At 58.9% G+C, this 23,464-nt stretch overlaps 1 protein-coding gene across 12 annotated transcripts; it reads right to left on the bottom strand.

Annotated features, from left to right (window-relative positions):
• Positions 1 to 225: 225 nt before the first annotated feature.
• USP19 (ubiquitin specific peptidase 19) lies at positions 226 to 23,206 on the bottom strand. 12 transcript variants are annotated; one of them, XM_061357236.1, is made up of 28 exons: positions 23,061 to 23,083; positions 19,794 to 19,893; positions 19,395 to 19,639; positions 17,738 to 17,794; positions 16,533 to 16,661; positions 15,384 to 15,517; positions 14,676 to 15,083; positions 13,604 to 13,871; positions 13,321 to 13,477; positions 13,156 to 13,227; positions 12,548 to 12,663; positions 12,086 to 12,300; positions 11,591 to 11,789; positions 11,374 to 11,507; positions 11,045 to 11,203; positions 10,857 to 10,967; positions 10,594 to 10,704; positions 10,333 to 10,434; positions 9,881 to 10,021; positions 9,608 to 9,726; positions 6,854 to 6,991; positions 6,410 to 6,774; positions 5,700 to 5,810; positions 5,018 to 5,234; positions 4,592 to 4,744; positions 4,327 to 4,490; positions 4,066 to 4,244; positions 1,523 to 2,349 (listed from the first exon to the last, which is right to left on the bottom strand). In XM_061357236.1, the coding sequence occupies exons 3-28, from the start codon at positions 19,501 to 19,503 to the stop codon at positions 2,116 to 2,118; spliced, it is 4,302 nt and encodes a 1,433-aa protein (XP_061213220.1). In that variant the 5' UTR covers positions 19,504 to 19,639; positions 19,794 to 19,893; positions 23,061 to 23,083; the 3' UTR covers positions 1,523 to 2,115. The 12 variants fall into 12 exon arrangements, with proteins under 12 accessions (XP_061213231.1, XP_061213226.1, XP_061213224.1 ...); XM_061357237.1 differs by lacking the exon at positions 23,061 to 23,083 and adding an exon at positions 19,990 to 20,692 and having other exon boundaries at positions 19,820 to 19,893; XM_061357247.1 differs by lacking the exons at positions 1,523 to 2,349; positions 23,061 to 23,083 and adding exons at positions 226 to 456; positions 19,990 to 20,691 and having other exon boundaries at positions 12,086 to 12,294; positions 19,395 to 19,893.
• Between the last annotated feature and the right edge of the window lie 258 nt (positions 23,207 to 23,464).

The following is a 23,464-nucleotide window of genomic DNA, read 5'->3' as shown; positions in this document are numbered from 1 at the left end:
GAAGGGGTACACGAACGGACTCCAAGCACTGAGGGGACCACGGGGTGTCCCCCTCCATTGCACCGAGAAACACCCGGCACTGAGGGCCATGGCGGGGACAGCGAGCAGGGAGCACCCAGGGGAGTCGGGGGACAGCGAAGGACACGGAGCCCGGGGGCGTCGGCAGCAGCAGAGGGCGTCAGGGGGCAGCAGGCAGCGGAGCCGAGTGGAGTTGAACGAGTTTAATGAGTGCAGAACAAACCCCGACCCGACCGCCACCACGGCCCCCCCCGACCCCGGTGCCCGGCCCGGCAGCACACCCCGTGGCAGTGCCCGCGGTGCTCAGTCGACTTCTTCCATGCTGCTGTAGGAGGGGGTCGGGCGCTCGGCAGGGCTGGCGAAGCGCTCGGGGCGGCCTTCTGCAGCCGGGGCTGCTTCAGGGGCCAGGCCGGATCCAAACGGCACCGGGGGCAGACCCTGCAAGCAGAAGGTGGGGATGAGACGGGAGACCAGCACCCTGCCCACCCATCTTCTGCCCTCCTTCGTCCTGGGGGAGGGCAGCACCTCAGTGTAGGGACCCCACGCTGCAGGTACAGCCCCTGCATGCCTGGGGGTACCTGCCCGCCAGAGGAGAGCCAGGCTGCAGCACGCTGAGCCTCTCCCCAGCCCGGCACTTGTGCCCCCAGGGCTGCCGCGGCCAGGGCCAGTCTGAGCAGAGCCCGACGCCCCGGCATGGGCGCGGGGCCAGCAGCGGTGAGGCCGGCTGCCAGGGCAGGACCAGAGGGGATTTCCAAGGGCTGAGAAGGCCCTGCCGGCCACCCAGCTCCAGGCAGGGCAGGCAGCAGCATGTGGGTCCCGACCCGCAGCCGGAGCAGAGGGCACGGCCCCGGTGCCGGGCACTGAGTCAGCCCCACGAGGCTGGCGCTGCGGGTGAGCGGGGGAAGCCGGCGAGCCCCAGAGCTGCAGACAATGAGGCGACTGTTCCAGGATGGACACCTCATGACCACGGCACAGCCCGCGGTACGGACCCGGCGCGGCGCAGCAGGCGTGCAGAGAGAGGTGCAGGAGCGAGGTGGTGGCTCCCCGCTGCGCTGCTTGAGCAGCAGGAACTAACACAGGAGAGCTGCTTCCCTGCCAAGCATCCTTCCTGAGGCAGCCAAGGGCACCGGCAGTGGGACAGCGACGGAGACGGAAAAGGAAGTCACAGGGCTCTGAAGTCACCTCTCACACCCAAACACGCCGGAGCAGTGTGAGCCACGCTCCGCCAAGGGCAACGCGTCTCAATGTCAGACACCGTGGGAGCTGCAGGCCGCGGCCCAACCCCACGGCACCGTGTGCTGCCGGGCTCCTCACACCCGGCACGTGCCCCATGGCACTGGCAGGCAGAGCCCAGCCCCGAGCCTGCTGCAGCACAGGGCACAGTCCCCATGCCGGCTGTGCCACCGTGCCCTCAGGCACAGGGAGGTGGCTCCAGTGCAGAGTCCCTGCCCCCGTGTTGGGGTCCCAGCCCACCAGGACAGGGATGCTGCAGCTCTTTAGGAAACCTGGCTTTACCAACACACCGAGGTCCCACTGTGCTCTCCTGGCAGAGACCCCCACGGTGCTGGTGGGTGCTCACCATGGGCACCCCAGGTCAGATTACCCTGATTCACAGCAGGGGTGAAGGGGAAGCACAGCAGCCCTCGGTGACAAGACCCCAGCATGAGGGTGGAGTGCACAATACTCCTGGTATAGGGGCAGATGCCACTAGGAAGCTCAACAGGAGGGACTGGGCTGGCCCAGGAGCCACAATCACACCAGGCCCAGGGGTCCTGCAGCAGCACAACTGGACTAGGAACTGTCTCAGGGCATCCTGCCCTTGGAGGAGGCTCTTGGCAGGTCTCTGCTTCTGTCTTGGGACCAAGTGGAGGTGCTCAATGTGCAGCATCAACATTCCTTCCTGAGCAGCAGGTAGCCATGAGGTCTGCCCCACATGCAGCAAGGGTGAGGGAGGGCAGAGGGGCTCCTGATTCTGTGCTGGCACGGAGATGCAGAGCAGAGAGGCAGGAGCTGACGGCTCCACACTTCCCTCGGTGAGTCCTTCCTGGCTGCTTGTCCTGCTGCCATGCAGCATGACCTGGAGCCCTGCGCCTGTGCCTATCTCCAGCGGGTCTGGTAAATGAGCGGGTAGAAGACGTTGAGGAAGAGAGCCACAATTGCGGCCGTGGTGGCCAGGACAAAGTATCTGACGCAGCCTTCATCTGGGTGCTGGTGGGTGCCCGGACTCTGCTTCTGGCCACGGGGCCTCCAGGGATTTCTTGCAGGCCTTTGGGGTGCCTCGAGCTGCGTGTCTTGTTCTTCAGCCTCCAGTTCCTGCCAGATCAGAGAAGCCTGCGATGTGGAAACCTGCGTCAGCACTTGGAGAACACAACGGGCAACACCCCTCGCCATCCCCCGGGGCAGCGGCTGCGTGCCAGCCCAGCCCCGTGCCCAGCCAGCCGCCCGCCTCCCCATGCAGCACCAGCACTGTCGCGCCCGCCCCGGTGCGATGCTCTTCGGCAGCACTGGTGCTCAGAGCAAGGTCTTCATGGGGCTGGAGGCAGTGGAGCCGGATCCTGGTGGAGCTGATGCGCTGGCACTGGTGGGTCCAAGCGGCGAGGGGGGCAGGCAGCAGCCAATCAGAGCCCAGCTTTTGTGATCCCAACTGGATCTCCCAGCCAACAGCCAATCCAGAGGCAGCCGGGGCAGCAGGAGCAGGAGGCGCGGTCACAGCACAGCCAGTCACAGCTCTGCTTGGGTGGGTGGGGATGCTCTGGCAGCCAATCGTAGCCCAGCTTCCAGAAGGATTATCTGCAGGCAGCCAATCACAGCCTGGCCCTTCACAGCGTGCCGGTGATCATGCAGAGTAGTTAATCAGGGAGCAAGTCTCTGGAGAGCACCCAGTGTTTGGGAGGATCCAGGTGATCCCGGTGGGATCCAGTACACCCATCGTTGCCAGATCCAGTGCACCCATCACTGCTGGATCCAATGCACCCATTGCGGAGGGGATCTGGCACTGCCAAGGACCCACTGAGCCCCACGAGGATCCAGTGCTCCCATCACCATGGGGATTCAGCACTGCCAGGGACCACTGAGCCCTGGGGTGCTCTGGGGTGTACGTTGAGCTGCTGCAGGATCCCACTGCCAGCATGGGATGGCCAGGGCAGCCTGTTGCCCAGGAGCTGCTCCAGGACATGGAAAGCCTCCCCAAACAGGAGCAGCCCAGGCAGGCAGACATCAACTTGCCAGACAGCCCCTGGCTCCAAGGACAGGCAGCTCCTGTCCCCAGCCGAGAGCCACAATGCCAAACTCAGCGCCAGACGGCCCCATGTGCAGCCGTGCGGAGCTGAGCATCGTCCTCAGACCCCACACACCGAGCACGGGGGGAAGAGCTGCAGCCCAGGCTGCAGGGGGCTGGCCAGGAGGGTGCGGAGCCGTGCCCCCTGTGTCTGACGCTCACATGAAGACCAGTCCACCCAATCCCCACCAGCACAGCCGAGAACACAGTGCTGCCGGCACAGCCCTCCCTGCGCAGTGGCCCGGCAGCAGAGCCCGCTCTGGCAGGTCTGTCTCCAGCAGCACGCAGCAGACGCTGCCAGGCCTCAGGCTCAGCGCTGCCCTTTGCCTTTTTTGCACCTAGCTTGGCCCTGAGCTGGGCCCCAGCACACAGCATCCCCCCCCCCCACCTCCCGACTGCGGTGTAGCTGCAGAGGGCAGGTTCTCACCACTCCCCGGCACAGCCAGAGCCTACCACACCGCTCCCAGCCTGCCTCCAGTGCAGACACCAGCAGAGCGAGCCCGGTCCTGCGCCCTCTCACCCTGATGACACGAACCAGCTCTCCTATAGTCCCTCAGCGCAGAGAGTGTCCCATGCTAACAGCAAGAACAGGGCACCGTAGCCATAGCGCCTGGCTGGCGCAAGCTCTTCAGTGTCCAAGAGGGGCAGGCACCGCAGCGGTGCCGTGCCAGGCTCCACGGGTGCTGGCAGAGACAGGTCAGGCCCTGCCCATGAGCACGGTTCAAGGCTCTGTGGGCTCTGACAGTGCCGAAAGGGATGCGAGCTCTCACCTGGCTGGCAGCAGCTTCGGCAGAGGGGGTGCGCTCGGCTCGGTGGTCCGGGGGGTGCCCTGGCAGGGGTCTCTCCACAGGAGAGTTCCTCCGGCGGTAGAACAGGACATAGGCGTATCTGGTTACCACTTGGCTCTCATCCACGGTGGTGACTGTGCTGTCGTCAAAGAGCCGCCAGCCTGACGGGGAGAGAAGGGTTAAAGCGAGCAGCCAGGCCACTGAAGAAGCAGGGCTGGGGACAGAGAGGGGGCAGATCCTCACCCACGTCGCTGCGCTGGCTGTTCTTGTCGTTGGGCAGGCGGGCGTATGCTGTGTAGTGCCCCCCGATCATGCCCCCGTAGTGGTTGATCACAGCATACAGGTCGTACACGGGCAGCTGCTGCTCGCCCTTCCGGCCAATGCAGAACTGGCTCAGGTCCAGGTTTCTGGGGAGAGACATGGGGACGGTCAGGGGCTGAGCAGCAATTAGCATGGCAGCACAGGCAGCGCCAACCCAGGCACCTTGTCCCCCTCCCCAGGCTCTCACCGGACAGGGAAGTCCACCATGTCGTTGATCTTGTCCCTCCAAATAAAGCTCCGGAAGGAGAAGCGCTTCAGCTGGATGCTGAGGACATTAGGCAACCGCCACAGCATCAGCTGCTTGGAAGCTTCCCGGTGCTGCTTGCACTTGGGGCAGTACCTGGGGGAAGAGCGAGCTCATTACCGGTGTGGGGAGAGCCTCAGGTCACCCCCAAGGTGCCCCACACAAAGGGATGCAGGAGGTCTCATCCTCCCCTGCCAGGACAAGGCAGCACAGTCCCCCAGAGCACTGGCATTGCTCCCTGCTGGCTTATGGCCTCCCCAGCGCTCCTGCCTGCCAGCAGCAGCAGTGTGCAGGTCCAGGCAGCTCCTGGGAAACCCCTGCTGGTGCCTGGACCCCCGGGCTGGAACCCACCCCTGCCGCTGTCCTCACCACGCTTCCTCTGGGGCCAGGACTTCAGGCTTGGTGAAGAGGTTGAGGCACTGCTCCAGGGTGAAGTGGCCAGCGCGGGCTGTCTCGCTGGCGGAGCCCGGGTCCTCCATGCACTCCAGCTCCTTGGATTCCACCAACACAAACTCCTTGAGGCGTTCATTGTTCTTCCACACCAGGGCGAGGGAGCAGTCATCTGTCAGCTCCAGGGGGGTGTCACCTGCAGAGGGGGCACATACCTCGCATGCTTGCCCCACAAGGCTGGGCCAAGCCACTTTGTTGGGGCTAGATGCTTGCTAATCCCAGCTTGACACAGCAGTCATACACTGCTGCCAGGAAGGGACCCCATGGCCAGGTTCACCACCCCAGAGCAGCAGAATCCACAAACAGCAGTGGACAAGGCTGGCAGCAGCTCCATAACCAGTGCTGGATGAGAGCATCCCATTCAGGCAAGAGGTGACTCAGAGATCACAGACCCTCTGTGGATACAGGAGATTGAAGGGAATTGATCTATTTGCTGAGGAGAGCAGGAATGTCATGCCAGAGAAGAGCTTCCAGGCTCTATACAGCAGAGCCATGCCCTCCCCTGTGTGCCACCATCCCATCTGAGTTCACTTTGTGCTGGGCAGCTGCTGCCAGAGGCCATGAAGGGTGAAGGTGGCACTTCCCATGGCCCTGAGCTCACCTTTATCTTCCAGCTTGTACTCTCTGTTGGCAGCATCGATCTTGTTGATGTAGAACTGTGTGGCGCGGGCGCTCAGCGAGTCTGGAGTGTGCTGGTACCCAGGGATGGCAGCTGTGGGCAGGCAGGGACAGCTCTGTGGTGGCACTGCCTTGTCTGCCCTGCGTAGGGGCCAAGAATTCGCAGTGCCCCCACCCCCACCTCACATGCTACGGCCTTGCAGGGACACAACCACGTGCCCCGTGTCCTTGACTATTTTTAGCAGGCGCCTGCCCCTGGCAAGCTGTGCTCCTCTGCCTTGCCCCTTCCCTGCACATTGCTGCCATCCCCAGACGAGTGGCTGGAAAACGTGACAGGCAAGCGGAGCGAGAGGCTGCTCCCGTGCAGCTGAGTCACAGCGAGGGAAGCGCTGCGCTCGCAGCCCCGAGGGGCTTGGCCCTCCCGTGGGAGGCTTCTGCCAGCCTCTACCTTCCTCCCCACCCCTTTCACTGCAACACAGCGCTCCAGCCCCGTCAGGTCTCCGTTTTGCTGCCCCAGGGCAAGGCAGAGCGTGGGTAGGAAGGCATTTCAGGTGGGGCAGTGCTGCCAAAACACAGCTCCCAGGGCCTCGTTTATGTCCCCAAACCCAGCTCACAACAGACACTGTGGTGGGAGGTCAGCTCAAGAAGGAAGAATTGCTCCTGTTTTGTCCTGAGCACTGTAGCACTTCTTACCTTCTGGCTTGAGGGCTCGCTCATAAGACGGCTCCTTCTCACAGCAGCTATCGCCCTGCGTCAACACGTGCTCGGGGAAGTCCGAATCCAGGCTCAGCAGGGAACTCCGGGCTGCCAGGACCTTGCTCCGGACAGTGCTGGAATCTCCCACCTCTGGGTGCAGCTCAGGCACAGCTGGCGACAGCGGGGGCTCCTGCAGGAGGCTGGAAGTCCTGTCCCCGTCCTCCAGCTCATGGGCAGAGGTGGCTGATGCACAACTGCTCTTGGGCAGGGGTTCCAGCTTGTCCGGGAGCAAAGGCTGCAGCCCCTGCTCCGGTGACATCCGTGCCAGCTGGAACGGAGGCTGGAACACGCTGACTGAGTACCTGTGCAGGAGGGCAGGAGTCAGAGCGGGGCGGGCACAGGGCTCTGGGGCAGGGGCACCCTCCCTCCCTGCACCCTCACCTTGCGTAGCCCTCCAGCAGCTGGGCCAGGCGGGCGTAGGTGAGGCGGGACTCGGGCACACTGATGAGGAAGGGGAAACCGATGTTCTCGGGGCGGCACAAAGCCTTGTGGTCTGGCCAGTGTGTTTTCTGACATGCCCTGTAACACATAGAGCCCCTGCTGAACCCAGCACTGTGACTAGCCCGGGCAGGAGCACAAGGCCAGAGGGGTACAGTGGGGATGAAGGGAGTATCATGAGCCAGACTGGCTCCTTTCCATCCCACGTGGTGGAGGATGAACAATCCCAACCAGCCCTTCCAAGCAAGAGACCCTGTAGGTAGTTAGGGTCTGGCGATCGGAAGATGTCACGCTGTACGGAAAGATAAGACCCCCCTCCGAGTAGCCAATAGGGCCTAGCCTAGGTCGTAAGCAGACGGACGTGACGTTGTAAACCCAGGCTATATAACACCGTGTTACTCGCCAATAAACACCATTTGCCACCCACCACATTGGTGTCTGTGAGCTGATGGCCCGAGCGGCCTGGGATTGGTCGCCGTGCCGTTCCTGAACCAGGTCACCACGCCAATGAAGGCAACAAGTGGTGCCAAAACCCGGGAATCGCCTGGACAGGTGAACGGCGGCCGGAGCGGCTGGACCAGCCCGGCGGGGAGGACGCTCCCAAGCGAACAAGGAGGATGGAAGCCCTTGTGAAGCTCGTATCTCAGTTACATAAGCAGTGGGGCATTGATTGTAAGCCCAAAGATTTTACTCTCGCAGTTGCGAGGCTTTTACAAACTGGGGTCATTGACCAGCCAGTGGATATTCTCCACCCTGAGCTGTGGGATAAATGCACTAAAGTGTTAGCCGAGGAGATGATGTCCTCGGGTAGTGGGAAATACCTTAAGTCGTGGGGGAAAGTCATACAGGCCCTGTGCAAGGCCATGCAAGAGCAGGAGGCCTGGAAGGCAGCGAAGAGCTGTTTGTTGGCTATCCCGAAACTGGGAGTCGGGGCACCTACACAAACTGCGCCCCCCAGACGGTGATGGCGCTACTGAGCCTAAAGATACGCAGGAAGGCGACACGGCTCCCCAATCCCTGAATCCCGACCCGCCTACGGAGCGACAGGAACGAGCAAAATCCTTCTGGGGAGGGCTGGTCGAGGAGCCCAGGGGCGCCGCGGAGAAGGCGGAGTCCGAGGCAATTGGGGTTAGCCCGCCGCCCTATGCACTCCAAAATGGCGCCGAGCGGAGAGAAGAGGGGCGGGGCGAAGATGTCCCCGGCGGGAACAGGGGGGAAGTGCTAGAACTGACAAGAGCGCGTAAATGGGGGGGGGATGAGAAGGAGAACCGAAGGGGGGGGGCGGACAGCCAATCAGAGCGGCCGTCTGAAAACACGCTGTTGTAGGGCAAACACCCCGCCGAGCAGGGGGCGGGGCGAACCAGGAGGGCGGGGACAGCCCAGAGGGAGGGAACGGCCCGCCCACAAGAAAAGAGGGCGGGGCCGGAGCCCGACGAAAAGGCGCGGGAAACCTGAGGTAACCGGTCAGTCGGCTTCCGACTCAGAGTCAGACACTGCCTGGGGCGAGTGGCTCGCAACGGAAACGGAGGTAAACAAAGTCAAGAGCCAAAGCATTCCCATCCGGACTAAAGAGGAACGGCGAGGGGAAGAAGTCCCTCTCACGGACTGGAAGGAAATAAAGATTGCGTGTGCCGACTGGGCCCCATCAGTCAAACTAGCATTCCCGGTCGGGTGACAGACGGGGGACAGAGGGTGCGCTCGCCAATACACCCTAAGGATGTACAAGCAATTGTTAAGGCAATTGCAGATAAAGGGCTTAATTTTGCCATGGTCTCCACCCTCATAGATGGTGTTTTCGGAAGAGACGATATGCTCCCGTTCGATATAAAATGGGAACGAAGATGGGGATGGGAACAACGATGGAGGATCACAGGATTAGATCATCGAACGCCCTCGTAACTCGTACACCCCGGTGACAAGAGGGGACGACAAGTCACTAACCATTGCATCTGTACCCAGGAGCTCCACACCAGCGGACCCCGAGCAACAACGAAATAGCCCCCAAGGGAGGGGGCTACGATGCCTTTGTCTGATTTTGATTTTGGGGTTTGTTACTATAGGGCAAGTAGAATGATCGTGCTGGTATTACTCTTTGGACCCTGTATATTGAATCACCTTGTGTCATTTGTGAAGAGCCGGCTAGAACAGGTTAACATCATGTTTGTAGAAAGCCACCAACTACTTTAAGAATGTATCTACTCAGTATTACCCCCACTTATCCCAACTTGCCCCAACTTACAACCCGTCCCCTTAATTACCCCTCACTAACCACTTACCCAAAGCCATTAACCACTAACCTCAAGTGCCTCATGCTGTAACATTTTTTATATGTATATGTGTACCCTTTTCTACTTTTTTACTTTTTATATTAGCCTATTTAATTAAACATAGGGAGGGGGGAAATGTAGGTAGTTAGGGTCTGGCGATCGGAAGATGTGGCGCTGTACGGAAAGATAAGACCCCCCTCCGAGTAGCCAATAGGGCCTAGCCTAGGTCGTAAGCAGACGGACGTGACGTTGTAAACCCAGGCTATATAACGCCGTGTTACTCGCCAATAATCGCCATTTGCCACCCACCACATTGGTGTCCGTGAGCTGATGGCCCGAGCGGCCTGGGATTGGTCGCCGTGCCGTTCCTGAACCAGGTCTCCACGCCAACGAAGGCAACAGGACCCTCCCACCCTGGCAGCCAACTTACACGTTGCAATAACCGACTCGATAGCACCTCGTGCAGCGCTTGAGTTTCTCATCCTCCGAGAGCTGCTTCTTCTGGCAGGCTGCACACTTGGCTACGGGGCCGCTGGGCACCTGCGGACGCTGCAGGAGAAAGGACCCATTGGGCAGGGAAGGGCACCTGCGCAGGACAAGGCAGCCTCGGTGGGCATCGGTGCTCACTGCAGCTCGTCAACCTTGCTGCAGCTCTCCCCATCCTGCTCAGCATCACAAGTAGTCTCAGTGTTACCCCTCTTACCTGCTGGACCTGCAGCTCCACCACCCGCTCCTTGGCCAGCTCTGGGGACAGCACCTCGAAGCAGAACAGCAGGTCTGTGGGGGAGACTGTGTCGAGTGAGTTGGACGGCAGGAACATGCGGTGGAAGTGATTCTTGATCACCTGCCAGGAAAGCAGAGCAGGGCTGTGTGAGGGCTGTCCCACGCTTCCTCTCCTCAGGAAGCCTCAGCCCTACAATGAGCTGTGGGACAGCAGCACCACAGGGATGCTGGGCTCAGCTCCCTACTCCAAGGGAGGATGGACATCCCTTACCCTCCTGATCTGCCCAGCAGCACCCTGTGCATGACACTGCCAACCACAACAATCCATCCCATGGACACATTGCATATGGACAAGTTACTACCAGTAACCATGCTCCCTGCAGTGCTGTGGGAACTGGGGCACCCACAAGAGTAGCCCGTGAGCACACTCACCTCTGCCAGGCGCAGGTTCTCTGGTTTCACACGCACGCTGTGGGCCACCGAGTCCAGCACCTCCATGGCACTGGAGTTCTCCTTGCTGATACTCACGAGGAACTGCCACCAAGAGAGCACCACATCAGTCACACCACACCAAGGCATGCGTGGGCCTTACTTAACACAAGGCTTAGCCTGTTGGCACAGGACCAGCTGCCTGGGGCACCTCCAGGAGCACTCTCAGGCTCCCTCCCCACCAGAGCAGATAATGTCCTTTACCTTAATGGGTTTCTTGTGCGGCTCCTTTGCAAAGTAGTACACAGTCAGCACCTTCTGCTTCTGAGGAAGGGGCACCGGGAGGTACAGGAATGGGTCAAAGGTGATGGATACCTGCAGATGAGGGAACACACGCAGTTTTGGTTAGTGCTTGGGGCCAAAAATCAATGGGGCCACCTGAGCATTGCCCTGTGAACTGGGCTTTCTGAGGGTCAGGAGCCTGCTGTATGGCCAGGACAGGAACAGAGGCTCCAGAGCTGTCCTACCTTGGAACACACTGGGCACACCAGCTTGGATTTGTACTGGCCCTGGAAGAGGTCCACAATGAAAGAGTCGTTCCTCATCTTGTGCCGCTGCCAGGCCTCCTCAGCTACAACCTGCAGGGAGAAAGGGCTTAGCAATACGCTGAACCACCCAGGCTGGGGCTGCTCTCCCAGGGAAAGGCCATCCTCACCTCATCAGGCCTCCCATCCGAGTCAACAGTCTCTGTGTAGGGCTTGTTCTGGATGCGGTTGAGGTCCTCATGCAGGCCATCAAGCAGGAAGGCCATGAACTCCTGAGCATCGTGCTGGGCATAGCCAGTGAACTGGCTGGCTTTGCTGGCCACGATTGCCTGGAGGAGCACATAGTCAGGGCTGGCCAGCGGCACCACTGCTCCACACACAAAGCCTAGCTGCACCACGCACATCCACCTCACTCTCTGTGGCACTAACAGGGTAGGTAGGTACCCACAGAGGACCCTTAGCAGCTCCTGCTTGGCTCTGCTGCTGCCTACAGCCCTACCTTCAATTTTGAGGGCTGGAAGGCATGGTGTGTGCCCTTCCACAGCGCCCGCAGCAGCATGGCAAAGCCGATGGCCAGGCGGCCCCCCGTCCCCAGCGGGTTGTTGTAGTTGATTTCCGACTCAAAGGACCGATCTGCAAGAGATGCAGGAGCTCAGGGAGGTCTCTGGCTGCACCATCTGAGTGCAGGGCTCTGGGGACTGCTGGCCTGGGCTCACCATGGAAGTAGTCACGCAGCTCCCGGGTGTTGGACAGGGACTGGATGACGCTGTTCATGAAGCAGGTGTTGCCCAGGTTCACCAGCCCCGTGAAGCCAGGCAGACAAACCTTCTTCTCATCCTCGTCCTCATCGTCCTCCACGCTCTCGGTGCTCACCGGGCTGTGTGTCATCGGTGGCACCATACAGGTGGGTTTGGGCTGCCAAAGCAGAGGTGGGTGTGAGGGTGCTACTTTGGGGGAAACACCAGGGGAAGCCAAAAGCCTAAGACACCCCTTAGAAAGGGCTGGAACCATCACACCATCTCCCAGCAGAACTGGAATAAACAGGCCAACTGCCCCTAATCCTGCCAGCTGTAACTGAGCAGCGCTGCTTCCTCCTGCAGAAACAGTTTGCCAGTCTCCAAAGTGACACCAAGGAGCTGGGGTCCCATTAAAGGGACAAGTAGCCTCCCTTTTCCCCCCACCTAGGTCAAACCCAGCAAGGCCCCACTCACCAAGGGAATGTGTGGCTCTTGCTTCACTGCCACATGCTCTTGGGCTGTACGTGCTGCCACACCATCCAGACCCCCATCTTCCACACGTGGCTTCTCTTTGTCGCTGGCTCGGGCCTCTTCCTTGCTGGATAGGGGGTGCTGGTTGCTGCCAGGGGGGTTCTTCTCCAGAGGGGTAGGGCCTGTAGGCATGGCAACCTTTGCACCACCCACTGCACCTTAAAAAGGGGGAAGGGTGGGCCTGTGGTTAGCAGCACCGCGCAGTCCATGGCAGGGCTGAGGCACTTGATCCGTGCTCATACACAGGCTCTCTCACCCCTCTTCCCCGTGAGCAAGGGGAACAGCAGTGCCCTTCCCTTAGCACTCATTCCACCCCACATCCCTCCCACCCGCTCTCCATCCCCACCACAACTGCACACTGGAGGACACAGCCCCAGCAGCAAGACAAGGAGGCAGGGTGCAGACCTCGTGTGGCTGGAGCCTCCAGCCCGCCCCAGCGCTGGCTCTGGCGTTTCTTCAGGCACACATCGATGCGAGACACCGTGAAGTTGTATGTGCACTGGTTTGGCTCAATAAGGTTCCTGCAAGACAAGCAGCAAGTCAGGGGTGCCCCAGAATGCCCCCCAAAGTGACTTCAAGCATGATGAAGCTTCTGCAAGGCACAGCCATGGCTGGCACTGATCCCAAGGTGGCCCTGGCAAAGCAGGGTGAAACCCTCAAGCCTGGCCACGCTGAGCACACAGCAGGCCCATTTCCTGGTAGAACCTTGCTCCACATGAGCCTTTCTGCAGAACATCCCAACCAGAGTGCACACAGGCTGCTCTGGCTCTGTCCCCTACACCTCTAGAACAGGCTGGGGGGGAACTGCAGGCAAGGAGATGCTGGGATTTCCTCCCTTGCAAGCCACCACACTGAGCCACAGCAGCCCAGGCTTGGGGCATTAGTGCAGCATGGTGTTAGGGAGAACCCCCAGGTAGAGAAATGAGCATTCCCTGCACAGACACATCAGCTGGAACTGGCTCCTGCTCCAGCTCTGCACTCTCAGCTCCCCTGCCCCGGTGCAGGAGCCGTACCTGAGCTTCACCTGCCACCGGAACACTGTGTGGGGCCCACAGCCAGGATGGAGGCGAAGGAAGTTTGTGTCACTGTGAAGAAATGGGAAATGAGTGAGAAAAGGTGAATAAAGCAGTAGCCCAGCCACAGCCAGGAGCTCTGCAGCAGCCTGGCACCATTTGTACCTTGTCTGGAACACCAGTGTGAAGTCTTGCTCCCGGAACAACACTTTGGACGTCTCCTTGTGGATTTCCTTCACGTAGACGTGCACCACCACCAGGTCATTGCCCTTCTCATATGAGTCATTCTTGACAAAGGTCAGGCTCACAAAAGGCTCTGGCTCTGAGGAAAGCCACAGAGAGAGAGGTTATGTTCCTGGCACACTTGAGGCAGCTCTAGAGGTTGACCCATTAGAGGTCCCAGATGGACCTTCTTGACCAGGCTGACTCCTTGGTTCCAGCCACTCACCATCAGCTGCTGCTTCCAGAGCCACGTCATCCTTGGACCAGTCCCTCTTCTCATTGCCTCTGCCCAGGGGAGGGGTGGCCACTGGGACAGCCTTGGAGCTCTCTCCCAGCACAGGCGTGCAGTCCCGGCCCCGCAGGGCCTCAGCAGGGCTGCCTGGCTGCAGGACTCTCTTCTCCACACAGGTAGCAATGCAGTGGGGGAACACCTCCGTGGTAGCCGTGAGGGGTGGCATCTCCACAGGAACTGTCTCCTTGGCCAGTGCCACAGCCTTTCAAGAGACACACAATAACAAACATCATCACTCCTGAGCTGCGAGAGTCACCCCCTGGCTCCACAGTCATCGCCCCGTGCTTGACTCAGCTCCTTTAGCACCACAGTCCTGTGACTGTGTGGTCCTCACATTCCCCTCTCCTCCACCATAGCACCACCCATGGCACCCCAGAGCCCATCTCATTAGGAGGGATGGGTCTCTGTGGATGGATTTTTAGCAAAGAATGGCCACGTTCCCAAGTCAGCAAGTGTGGAGCTCGACATGAATCGAGGATGGAGGAGGATGGGGTAAAGAAGCAAAAATAACGGTGCAAGTAAGATAAGAAGAAACTGGAATGTGCTAAGATACAAAATAGCGGACTGTTAGCAAGTTTTAAAGGTTAAGTTCCCACATGCTTATTTGATGAGTTGTATACTAGTTGCTGTGTGCTGCAAGAATATGCACCAAAGCGTAGTATACTAAGCTATTGCATATGTATTCAATCATAATACAACAAGGTATTGAATACGTATCTAATTATACTACAGCGAGCTATTGTAGATGTATCCAAATATTATACAGCGAGCTATTATATGTGTAGCTGTAACTGCTGTGTGTTACAATATATCAGATCATAATAAATGTATCTGATTATAATATAGCAAGCTATTGTAAGCAGATGCAGAGAACAGTATAAAAGGGATAGATGCTTTGTAATAAACGGCTTTGGTCTGATCAACACTGATCTTTTTCTGCAGCAGGTCCCTGTGTGAGCAGCATCCCCTGCACCGGGACCGAGGGTGCAGGGGTGTCCTTGGGTACCTTCTCCAGCGGCACGGCAAGGTCCGCAAGGGCCGAGGGAGCATCGGGCTGGCTGGCTCTGCCACTGCGGCGGCTCCCGGCCCTCCCGCTGTGCCCTTTGCTGGGCTCCACGCTCCCAGTGACTCTGGCATTGGGCTCCTCTTCCGTGGGAGCCACTTTGAGGTAAACTGCCCGCTTGGCGCTGGGGCCGCTCTGTGTCCCTGGGCTGGCTGGGCTCTTCCCTCCCAGGGCCTCGCTCCTTCCCGGAGCACGCTTGGGGTTGGAGGCTTCCCGCCGGGATCGCGGCACTTCTGCGCTCTCGGCCCGTGGCTCTTCAGAGGCCAGCTCTGCAGAAGCAGCCTTCTCCTTCCCATTCTCCCAGCACGCGGCCCCTTTGGCCAGCTCTTTGGATCCATCTTTCCTTCTCTTCTGTGAAAAGCAGCACAGCACAGTGGGAAGGTATCCAGGTAGCAGCACCCCCTGCGTTCTCTGACAGCCCCCCACCCTCACTCCCCTTTTCCAGAGCTCTACTCCAGATCCTGGAGGCTTTGCAGCAGGCAGAAACAGGGGTACTATGATGTCCCCCTCCCTGGGACAGAGGCAGCGGGCTCACTGCCCTCATGCAGCACATGGACGCAGGATGTGCCCCATGAGCAGGGAGTGAAACCCTCACCCCAGCTTCCCTGGGTTCCATGAGCTCTCTCAAAAGGCAGATCCTCCCCTCCTCACCAGAAGTGAAGACCAGGTATGGAGTGGGATCTTCTTCTGAAGCACAAGATGTAGAAAGTTGCCCTTTTTGCACTGGATCTTGCTGCAGGAGCCCTCAATCTCTTCGAAGAACTGACAGCTCCACTGGCGCCCGTCTGCAAGCAGAGGGGGACCAGCAACTCAGGCAGAGCTCCAGTCAGCTGTCATCTGACTAGCAGGGCAACTAAGATGATTAAGGGAGTGGAGCATCTCCCTTATGAGGAAAGACTGAGGGAGCTGGGTCTCTATAGTTTGGAGAAGAGGAGACTGAGGGGTGACCTTATTAGTGTATATAAATATATAAAGGGGGAGTGTCACGAGGATGGAGCCAGGCTCTTCTCAGTGGCAAACAATGATAGGACAAGGGGCAATGGGTACAAACTGGAACACAAGAGGTTCCACTTAAACTTGACAAGAAACTTCTTCTCAGTGAGGGTGACGGAACACTGGAACAGGCTGCCCAGGGAGGTTGTGGAATCTCCTTCTCTGGAGACATTCAAGACCCGCCTGGACACGTTCCTGTGTAACCTTATCTAGGTGTTCCTGCTCCAGCAGGGGGATTGGACTAGATGATCTTTTGAGGTCCCTTCCAATCTCTAACATACTGTGATACTGTCATACCTAACCCACAGCCTCCTTTCACCTGCCCCAAGGATCAAGGAAGCACTCATCCAGAGCCAGAGGCTGCAGGCAGGTTGCCACCATTCCCCAGGATCTTTCAGGGCTCCAGCCAGCTTCCACAGATTTGCTTTGTACATGTGGCTGGCCTCCTTCCCAGAGGGAAGGCCCTGGGCCTCCCTGCCTTTAGGGCATAGTCACTTCTCCAAAGGATACCCAGGGCTGACTCAAACATCCCATCGAGCAGGGGACAGAGAAGCACCAGCACAGGAGTGGGCATTTGTTCACTTGGTGCAGAGGACAGCTCCTGCCCTCCCCAGCTCTGCACCCTTCTTCTTTTACACTGCTCTCCTACCCGCCCTGCCTGCTGGTTGAATCTGTGCCAGCTGAGAGCAGGGCATTGCCTCTGAAGGAAAGGTTTTATGTCTGCCTGGATCAGCCCCACATCTAGTCCAGAACTGTGCCAAGCCCCACTGGAGAAACGCACAGCAGTTTCTCTATTCCCCACTATACCTGGTAGTTTGAGCACACAGTCTGTGTCACTGAAAGCAGCATCCACATCCTCCACTTTCAGTGCTTCGCTGCCCAAATTCAGCTTGACAATGATCTCATCAGCATTCTGCTTCCAGTCCAGCAGCAGCTCTAGGAAGAGGGAGAGAAATGTCACCCACTCACTGGGGCATGAGCCTGCAGTGCCCACACCTCGGCTGAGAAACTTGAGCCTCAATACACACTTGAATCAAGGAGGTCATTGCAGGTGACACTCACAACCTGCTCGCATGGGACAGGCCACAAACAAGAGCACATGTTGTGGAATCCCAGTGGGAACTGGATGGATCAGGAAGGCAGTGCTGCTGGTGGGTCCCATCACATGCAGCAGCGGTGGCTGGAAGAATGGGTGGTTCCTGCCAACTACACAGCAATTACTGCTTTCCCAGGGAATGAGGAAGCCACAGAATGACTCTGGGGGATTCAAGTGGACTCTGACCACAATCAGCAATTGCCACTTCCCTTTTGCCTATGCAAACCAAGCAGCCTGGCTGCAGTCACCAAAGCACTGTGCTCCTGCTGGGTGAGTGCTGCTGACAGGGCTGAGACATGGGCAGACCCACCAAGAACACAAAAAAGGTGAAGCAGCAGCACCCTGCTGCAGCAGAGCCTCCGTTGGTGCCTGCCAGGATCCAGGTCTGGCCCTGTGGCATCCTGATGTCTTCAAAGCAAAAAGGTGATTAAAATCACCTTAATTTCAATCAGGTTTGTTGTATCCTCTGTAGCATGAGGGTGTCTACTCTGTCCTCAAAGCAGGCTTAGACCAAGCAGAAACCAGCCAACAGATCCCAAGCCATGGATGACATGGCTTGTGATCTTACCAGCTCAGCATGGTCCCCTGCTCAGAAACAAGCAGGACAGATGCTGGTGGCAGTGTGTCCCAGAGCTATGCTCAGTGGCACTGTGTCACCCAAGTTAGACACAACCTGCCACGTGCCCAGGACCTCTTCCTTACAGACAGCCTTTCCCACTGTGCACTGGAGAAGGTGCACCCTTCTCCACCCTGGGAAGACCATGCCCTGTTAAGATAAAGGCTGCAGCAAGTGAGCACTCAGGTTAGTTCTGCTCAATGCCACAACATGGGGCAAGGACAAGGTGAGAGCTTCGGATCCCTCTGCACAGGGCACTCCATGGCCATGCACTGGCAGCTGGTGCACACCTTGACTTACCCTCCTCTGAGTCCTTCTCCTGGGCAGCCTCAGCCTGCTCGAGCTCAGAGCGAGACACTGGTGGGCAGAGAAGCAGAGTGTGGGCAGGTCTGTCATTGGCACCTCAGAGCATGGGCTGGTATGGATGCCCAACACTTCACACTTCACCTCCTTCTCCCCGGAGCCCCGGTACAGGCCTCTTATCCTGCACGTGCTGCTCACTTCCCTCCTCTGCTTCCTCACACCTCTCCCTTCCCCAGAGCCCTGCCTGCAGCACCACAGCAAGTCAGCCCCCAGGACAGCTGCTCTGGGCCATAACATCGTATCCCAGTCTAAACAGCACCACAGTGGGAGCACAACACATCACTGCAGTGCACAGTGATGCTTTGAGGCATGTTTCAGTGTGTGCGGTAAGCAGGCTGTGTGTTCCTGCTCAGCCTCTCCAGCCTTAGAGGAGCCCTGCCTGGATATGACAGAAAGAATCCTATGTTTGGTTGTGCTCAAACCAGCCCTGCTGTAACGAGAACACCACGTGGCCCAGCTGCACTTTAACATTTCCATTCCCACACAAGCTGCCAATGCCCACAGCCAAAACCTCCTTCCAGATCAGGCTGGGGAACCAAACTGACCTGACACTTAATCCCTGCTCCCCAAAGGACTGGCTCCAGCAGCCAGAAGCATCTCAGGGCCTGCTCCACCCCCAAAAGGGTGGTGAGCTCTGCCTGGCAAGGGCCTCAAAGCAAGAGCACCTCATCCTGGAGCAGAGGAACAGCAGCAATGGGAGCTGAGGTCTCCACCCTGGAGTGCCCAGAGAGCTGTCACCACCTTCATTCACCAGCTACAAACCAGTAGGAAACCTCTGCTGACCACCACAGTCACTAATGCAAAGGTGCTGGTGGTGTGAGAAGTGCTGCAGCAGCACTGCTCGGAGGATCTACAGCTTGCTGGCCCTGCACAGAGGGGATGTAGAGAGATACAGCCACCTCCCATGCAAGAGAAGGTACTATTCTGTATCCTGGGATTTCACATCAGGGACTGTCACCGTTCCAGCACAGCCCTCATTTACCTTGGCCTATAAAACACCCTGTGATTTTGAGGTTACAACAATCCTAACGGAGCAGGCACAGAAATCCAGCCATTTTCCAGGGCCTGCATCCTGCCCACAGGCATTCACTACACCTGAAGCGTCACTTTTGGCATCACATACACAGAGGGAATGACTCCCCAGCACCAATTCCACTGGACCCACACCTTGGCCTGACACAGAAGCTAACGCACCAGCCCCACCCAGAGGCCCTGCATCTGGCCTCAGCAATCGCATGGGATCCTGCACTTCCAGCTCCAGCAGCACCCGAAGGCTTCAGCCCCACTCAACTCGGGATCAGGGCAGCTCAACCCAGCCAAAAGCAGAGTCTAAAAACAACCACTAAGGCGAACTTCAGGCTTAAGCTAACAAAGCCACAGGCCCGACCTTCCTCACACAGTTGGGGCTAAGTAGTGCTCCAAGGAAGGAGGTTACAGGTCCAGAGAGGACAGTGTGCAGAAGAGGATCCCACATCACTAGGGTTACCATAAGCTGCAGGAAGTGCTTAGTTAAATCTGCTTATCCAGCAGCAGATGGCTGCGGGGCTGAGAAACCAGGGGCCTGCTCCCCACGGCGCTGCTGCAGGGCTCTCACCTTCCTTGCTCTCCTGGTTGGCTCGATCCTTCTGCTTCTTCTTGTTGGCGGCATCATCCAAGCCCCGAGATACCGTCCTCTGGCCAGGGGCATTGGTGCTGCTGGACATCTTCAGCCGTTTGGAGGGCACAAATGGCCCGCCGGGGTCGGTGATGGAGACTGGGTCAGGGTTGCGACGTTTTCTTCCTGGCCCAGCTATCTTGGCGACTCTCTGTGGTCAAACCCTCTGGCAAGGAACTGGTGGCCTAAAGAAAGGAGAGAGCGAGCATGGCAGGAGGAGCAGATGGAGAAGACCCAACAGCATCAAGATCCATGCTCTGCCCCAGGCCAGTGCCCTCACACGACCTTCGCTGTGGCACTGATGCGAAGCCCCAAGCAGCGCTGGGTGAGGAAACCTACCTCATCACAGCTGTTACCACACTTACTGCCAAAAACATGGGCCTGTCAGAGCTCCCAACATACAACCGGGGGTCTTCCATGTGTGGCACACATTAAAAACCTGGAAAGGTTTGTGGGGTTTTTTTTATTGTCATACTTGTGACCCCCATTACAGCAAACCCTGGCCCAAAGGAGCCGCCGGTGGCAGTAATGACACCTGGAGGCAGAGGTGAGGACATGGGGCAGCCCCAGGGTGTGAAATGCAGGCCGTGGGGTCAGGCTGCCCCATGGCTGCAGCCGCGGCTATTTCAGTCAAGCAGTGCCCCATGTAAGAGGGCGGGAGCGGGAGCGAGTAACGCCCTAAGAAGGAAGAAAGGGGAGAAGCAGGAGCAGCTCCGGCCAGGCTCCTGTGACAGATGAGAGAGGAGCTCCCTGGCAGGAGCAGAGTTCCTCCTCTCCACCCACCAGCTCAGAGCTCAACCAGCAGCGCTGCGCCTTGCATATTCATCTCCCCGCCGGGTTACAGACAGCAGCAACAGGGCCTGGCCTGGAAACAGGACACCTCTGCTCCTGCTGCCCCAGGGAGACCGCAGAGTGCTCACCCTGCTCCCTTGGACATGCCCTTGCAGGCAGCTCCCCTGGGGGGTTTGGAGCTGCGGGCTCAAAGGCCCACTCAGCGTCCTGCTCTCTGGCTTCTCCCTTGGCTGTTCATGGCTTTGATAGAGGAGAGATGGAACAAGCCGTTGACAGCAGTCCCACTCGAGGTGGAGGCAGTGGAAGCAAAGAGCTGAGAAGGCTTCTTCCACTCTTGCTGGCCCTGGTAGCACTCACTGTCTGCAGGGGGTTGCGAGGCCACATGGATCCTGCCCACCCTGCAGCAGCTCCCGGGGCACTGATTCACACCTCATCCTGCATCCCTACTCCTGTCTGAGCCAAACAGCGCCTTGTTCCAGCCCAGCTCCACTGAGCCTGCCTCTCCCTCCCTGCCCTCAGTAATACCCTGCTCTGCCCTCGCCCCTAGACCTGCGACAGACCCCACCGCCCTGCTCAGACACAGACAGGGGCAGGAAGCACCTCCAAACCCCACATCCCCAGAGTGATTGCGTTCTATAGATCCTCAGGGCAGCAAGTAGCCACAAACAGAAGGGACCTGAGAGAGCCCTGCCCTCAGCCCTGGCACAGCCAGCCCCACGCCAGGCACCGTGCCCAAACCACTTCACCCAACCCTCCCTCGTAACCAAGAGCCACCGACGCCAACAGAAAGCTCAACACTGAGTCCAGCCCAGCTGCCTGGCACAGACACCTCCCACTGCTGGGTGGAGAGGCCAAAACAACCTGGAGATGAGGAAGGGCCTGGCATTAGCCCTGCACAGCAGTGCCACCCCCAAACTGCTGCACACACTGGGTCTCACCTGGACACAGCAGCACCTCTGGCTGCAGAGGGAATGGGAAGGGCCCCTCACTCTGCTTTGCAGGGCTGGGTCTGATACAAGCAGCATGCTGTGGCTCAGCACCAGCCCCCAGTGACACCAGAACAGATCAGCTGCAGACAATTCCCAGTACCCAGAAAGCGAACCTGGGCTTGGGAAACTATTTTGTTGAATTTTTTTTGCCTCTATAGTGAGAGCCCCAGGAGGAGCAGGAGACAAGAAGCAGCAACTGCTTCATGCAGGGCCAGTGAGGCTCCATTGCCTCCTTCCTGTGCCTCTGGAGGGGTGGCACAGGGTAACTGCTGGGCAGGGTGACAGCAAGCTGAGCAAGGACCACCCTCTGCACAGGAAGGTGTGAGGAGAATCACATGGCTGTGTGCTACTGTCCCTCCTCCGGGAGAACCCTGCTGCTCCCACACCCCAGTGAGGGCTCAGCTCCCTCAGGTGGTCTGGTGACAGTGATCCCTAAAAGCCCCAAGAACCTAGAGCTCTGCCCAATTCCAGCTGCCAGACTGACTGCAGTCCAAGGCCACTGTGGGCAACACGGGGTTTTGGAGGAGTGCCTGCAGCGCAGCTGTTCCCATTAATAGAAATCATTCCCATTCACCTATTCTAATCATACAATGGTTTGTGTTGGGAAAGACCTTACGATCACCCAGGTCCAACCCCCTGCCATAGGCCCGAGCCTTTCTGCCTCTTTGCCACCCGGAAGCACACACCCAGGCAGGACATTCAGCCTTGGGACATGCAGAGCAGAGGGTTTGGCACTGTGGGAGCTGCTGCAGGGGAGTGATGGCAAAAGGCCACTCCGGGTGGCTGCCAGGGGAACCTCCAGGGCACTGGTACAGGGCCTTACTCAATCCTCTGAGCTGGGAAAGCCTGGTCTTGCTGCTGAGCCTCTGCTGTCCAGCCTCGTGCTGCTGCAAGCACCCATGTGGCTGCAGTGTGTACCAGATCAAGTTAGCAGCCAGAGGGAAATGCTATCTTGCCACAGAGCAGCTCCCAATACAGCTCATGCTGGGGCTGCACAAACACTTCCACTGGCCACAGGAAAGGGAAAACTCAGGAATGGGAGAAGGGGATTGGGGAGAAAGGCTGTGCTTCCCATGGCAGTGGCAGACAGGGCTAATGTAGATGCTCAGGGAACAACAGCAGAGGGTGCACAAAATGTAATTCACTCCCTGTGTCTGAGGCACATTTAGCAGGAAGAGGTCCCCTGGTTCTGTCCTCAGCACCCAAAAGCACTCAAATAGGGTGGCTGTGAAGCAGGTTGGGTGTCTCCCAGCTCATCCTTCCACACTCCTCCATGTCCCAAATACAGCCGACAGAAACACTTCCTATGCACACAGGTGCTTCCATCACCTTCTGCTCCTTATTCCCCCGACAGATCAGAAACCTCAAGACTCCAGCTCATCTCTTCCTTCACCTTCCCAACATGCCCGACACACAGGCTGGGCCAGACCAAGCACAGACCCCACACAGCGTACGGAAATCACCGCGTGCACCGCATCGTGCAGCAGCGAGTGCTTCCAGCTCCCCGCTCCCCAGCCCCTCACCGGACTCTGCGGGTGATGAACCCGACAAGGCACCGCCCGGCATCCAGAGAGGGAAGGGCGACGGGAACCATGCGAGGGCCCCGCAGTGGAGCATCAGATCCCGGCACCGGCTCCACCCGCGGCGGGGCCTGGCCCGATGTGTCCCCCCACACCCAGCCAGCGGGCCGCATCCCGGCCTCACACCGCCACCGGCGCCCTGCCCGCCGGTCCCGCCCTGCATTCCCGGCCCCAACACCCCGCACACACATATACACACATATATACACATATACACATATATACACACATACACGTACGCTCACTGCCGGTCCCGCCGCTCCAGTTGGTGCTCGTTGGAGCCGATCTTCCGAGCGGGCCGTTAACGGCGACAGGCCCGAGCCCGGTGACGCACTTCCGGAAGCCGGCGGACGAGACCATGTGATACGGGAACGCGATTGGGCGGAGGGAAGGAAAGGCGAGAGTGGCCACGTGACTACGAGCAGAAGCCGGCCGCTCGGCGGCACCATGGCAACGACGCCAGCCGTGACGTCATCACGGCGCAGGAGAGCGCGACCCGCCTCCAAGGGCGCGACCGGGCTGCGTTCCCATAGCAACGGGCCGGGCCTGCAGCGGGTGTGCCGGGGCCTGCAGCCTGTCCCCACCGATCGCGCCAGCCAGCCCCGCGGTGCCCTACACCCGGTATGGGGCCAGGCACCACGGTACAGGC

This window comes from Neopsephotus bourkii, unplaced genomic scaffold, assembly GCF_033783945.1.
Source record: "Neopsephotus bourkii isolate Nb327-2 ecotype Australia unplaced genomic scaffold, CSIRO-AGI_Nbou_v1 NB_887, whole genome shotgun sequence".
Lineage (NCBI taxonomy): Eukaryota > Metazoa > Chordata > Aves > Psittaciformes > Psittacidae > Neopsephotus > Neopsephotus bourkii.
This window is presented reverse-complemented; position numbering and strand designations above follow the sequence as displayed.

What these genes read in the sequence shown, in the direction of transcription:
- USP19 (XM_061357235.1), bottom strand. Translation starts at nt 19,503, where the DNA reads ATGTCCAGCAGCACCAATGCCCCTGGCCAGAGGACGGTATCTCGGGGC. An exon ending in TTGCCGTGCCGCTGGAGAAG is followed by an intron (nt 13,872 to 14,675) that starts GTACCCAAGGAC and finishes GTCTCTTGAAAG; the next exon opens with GCTGTGGCACTGGCCAAGGA. An exon ending in AGAACCTGCGCCTGGCAGAG is followed by an intron (nt 10,022 to 10,332) that starts GTGAGTGTGCTC and finishes CTTTCCTGGCAG; the next exon opens with GTGATCAAGAATCACTTCCA.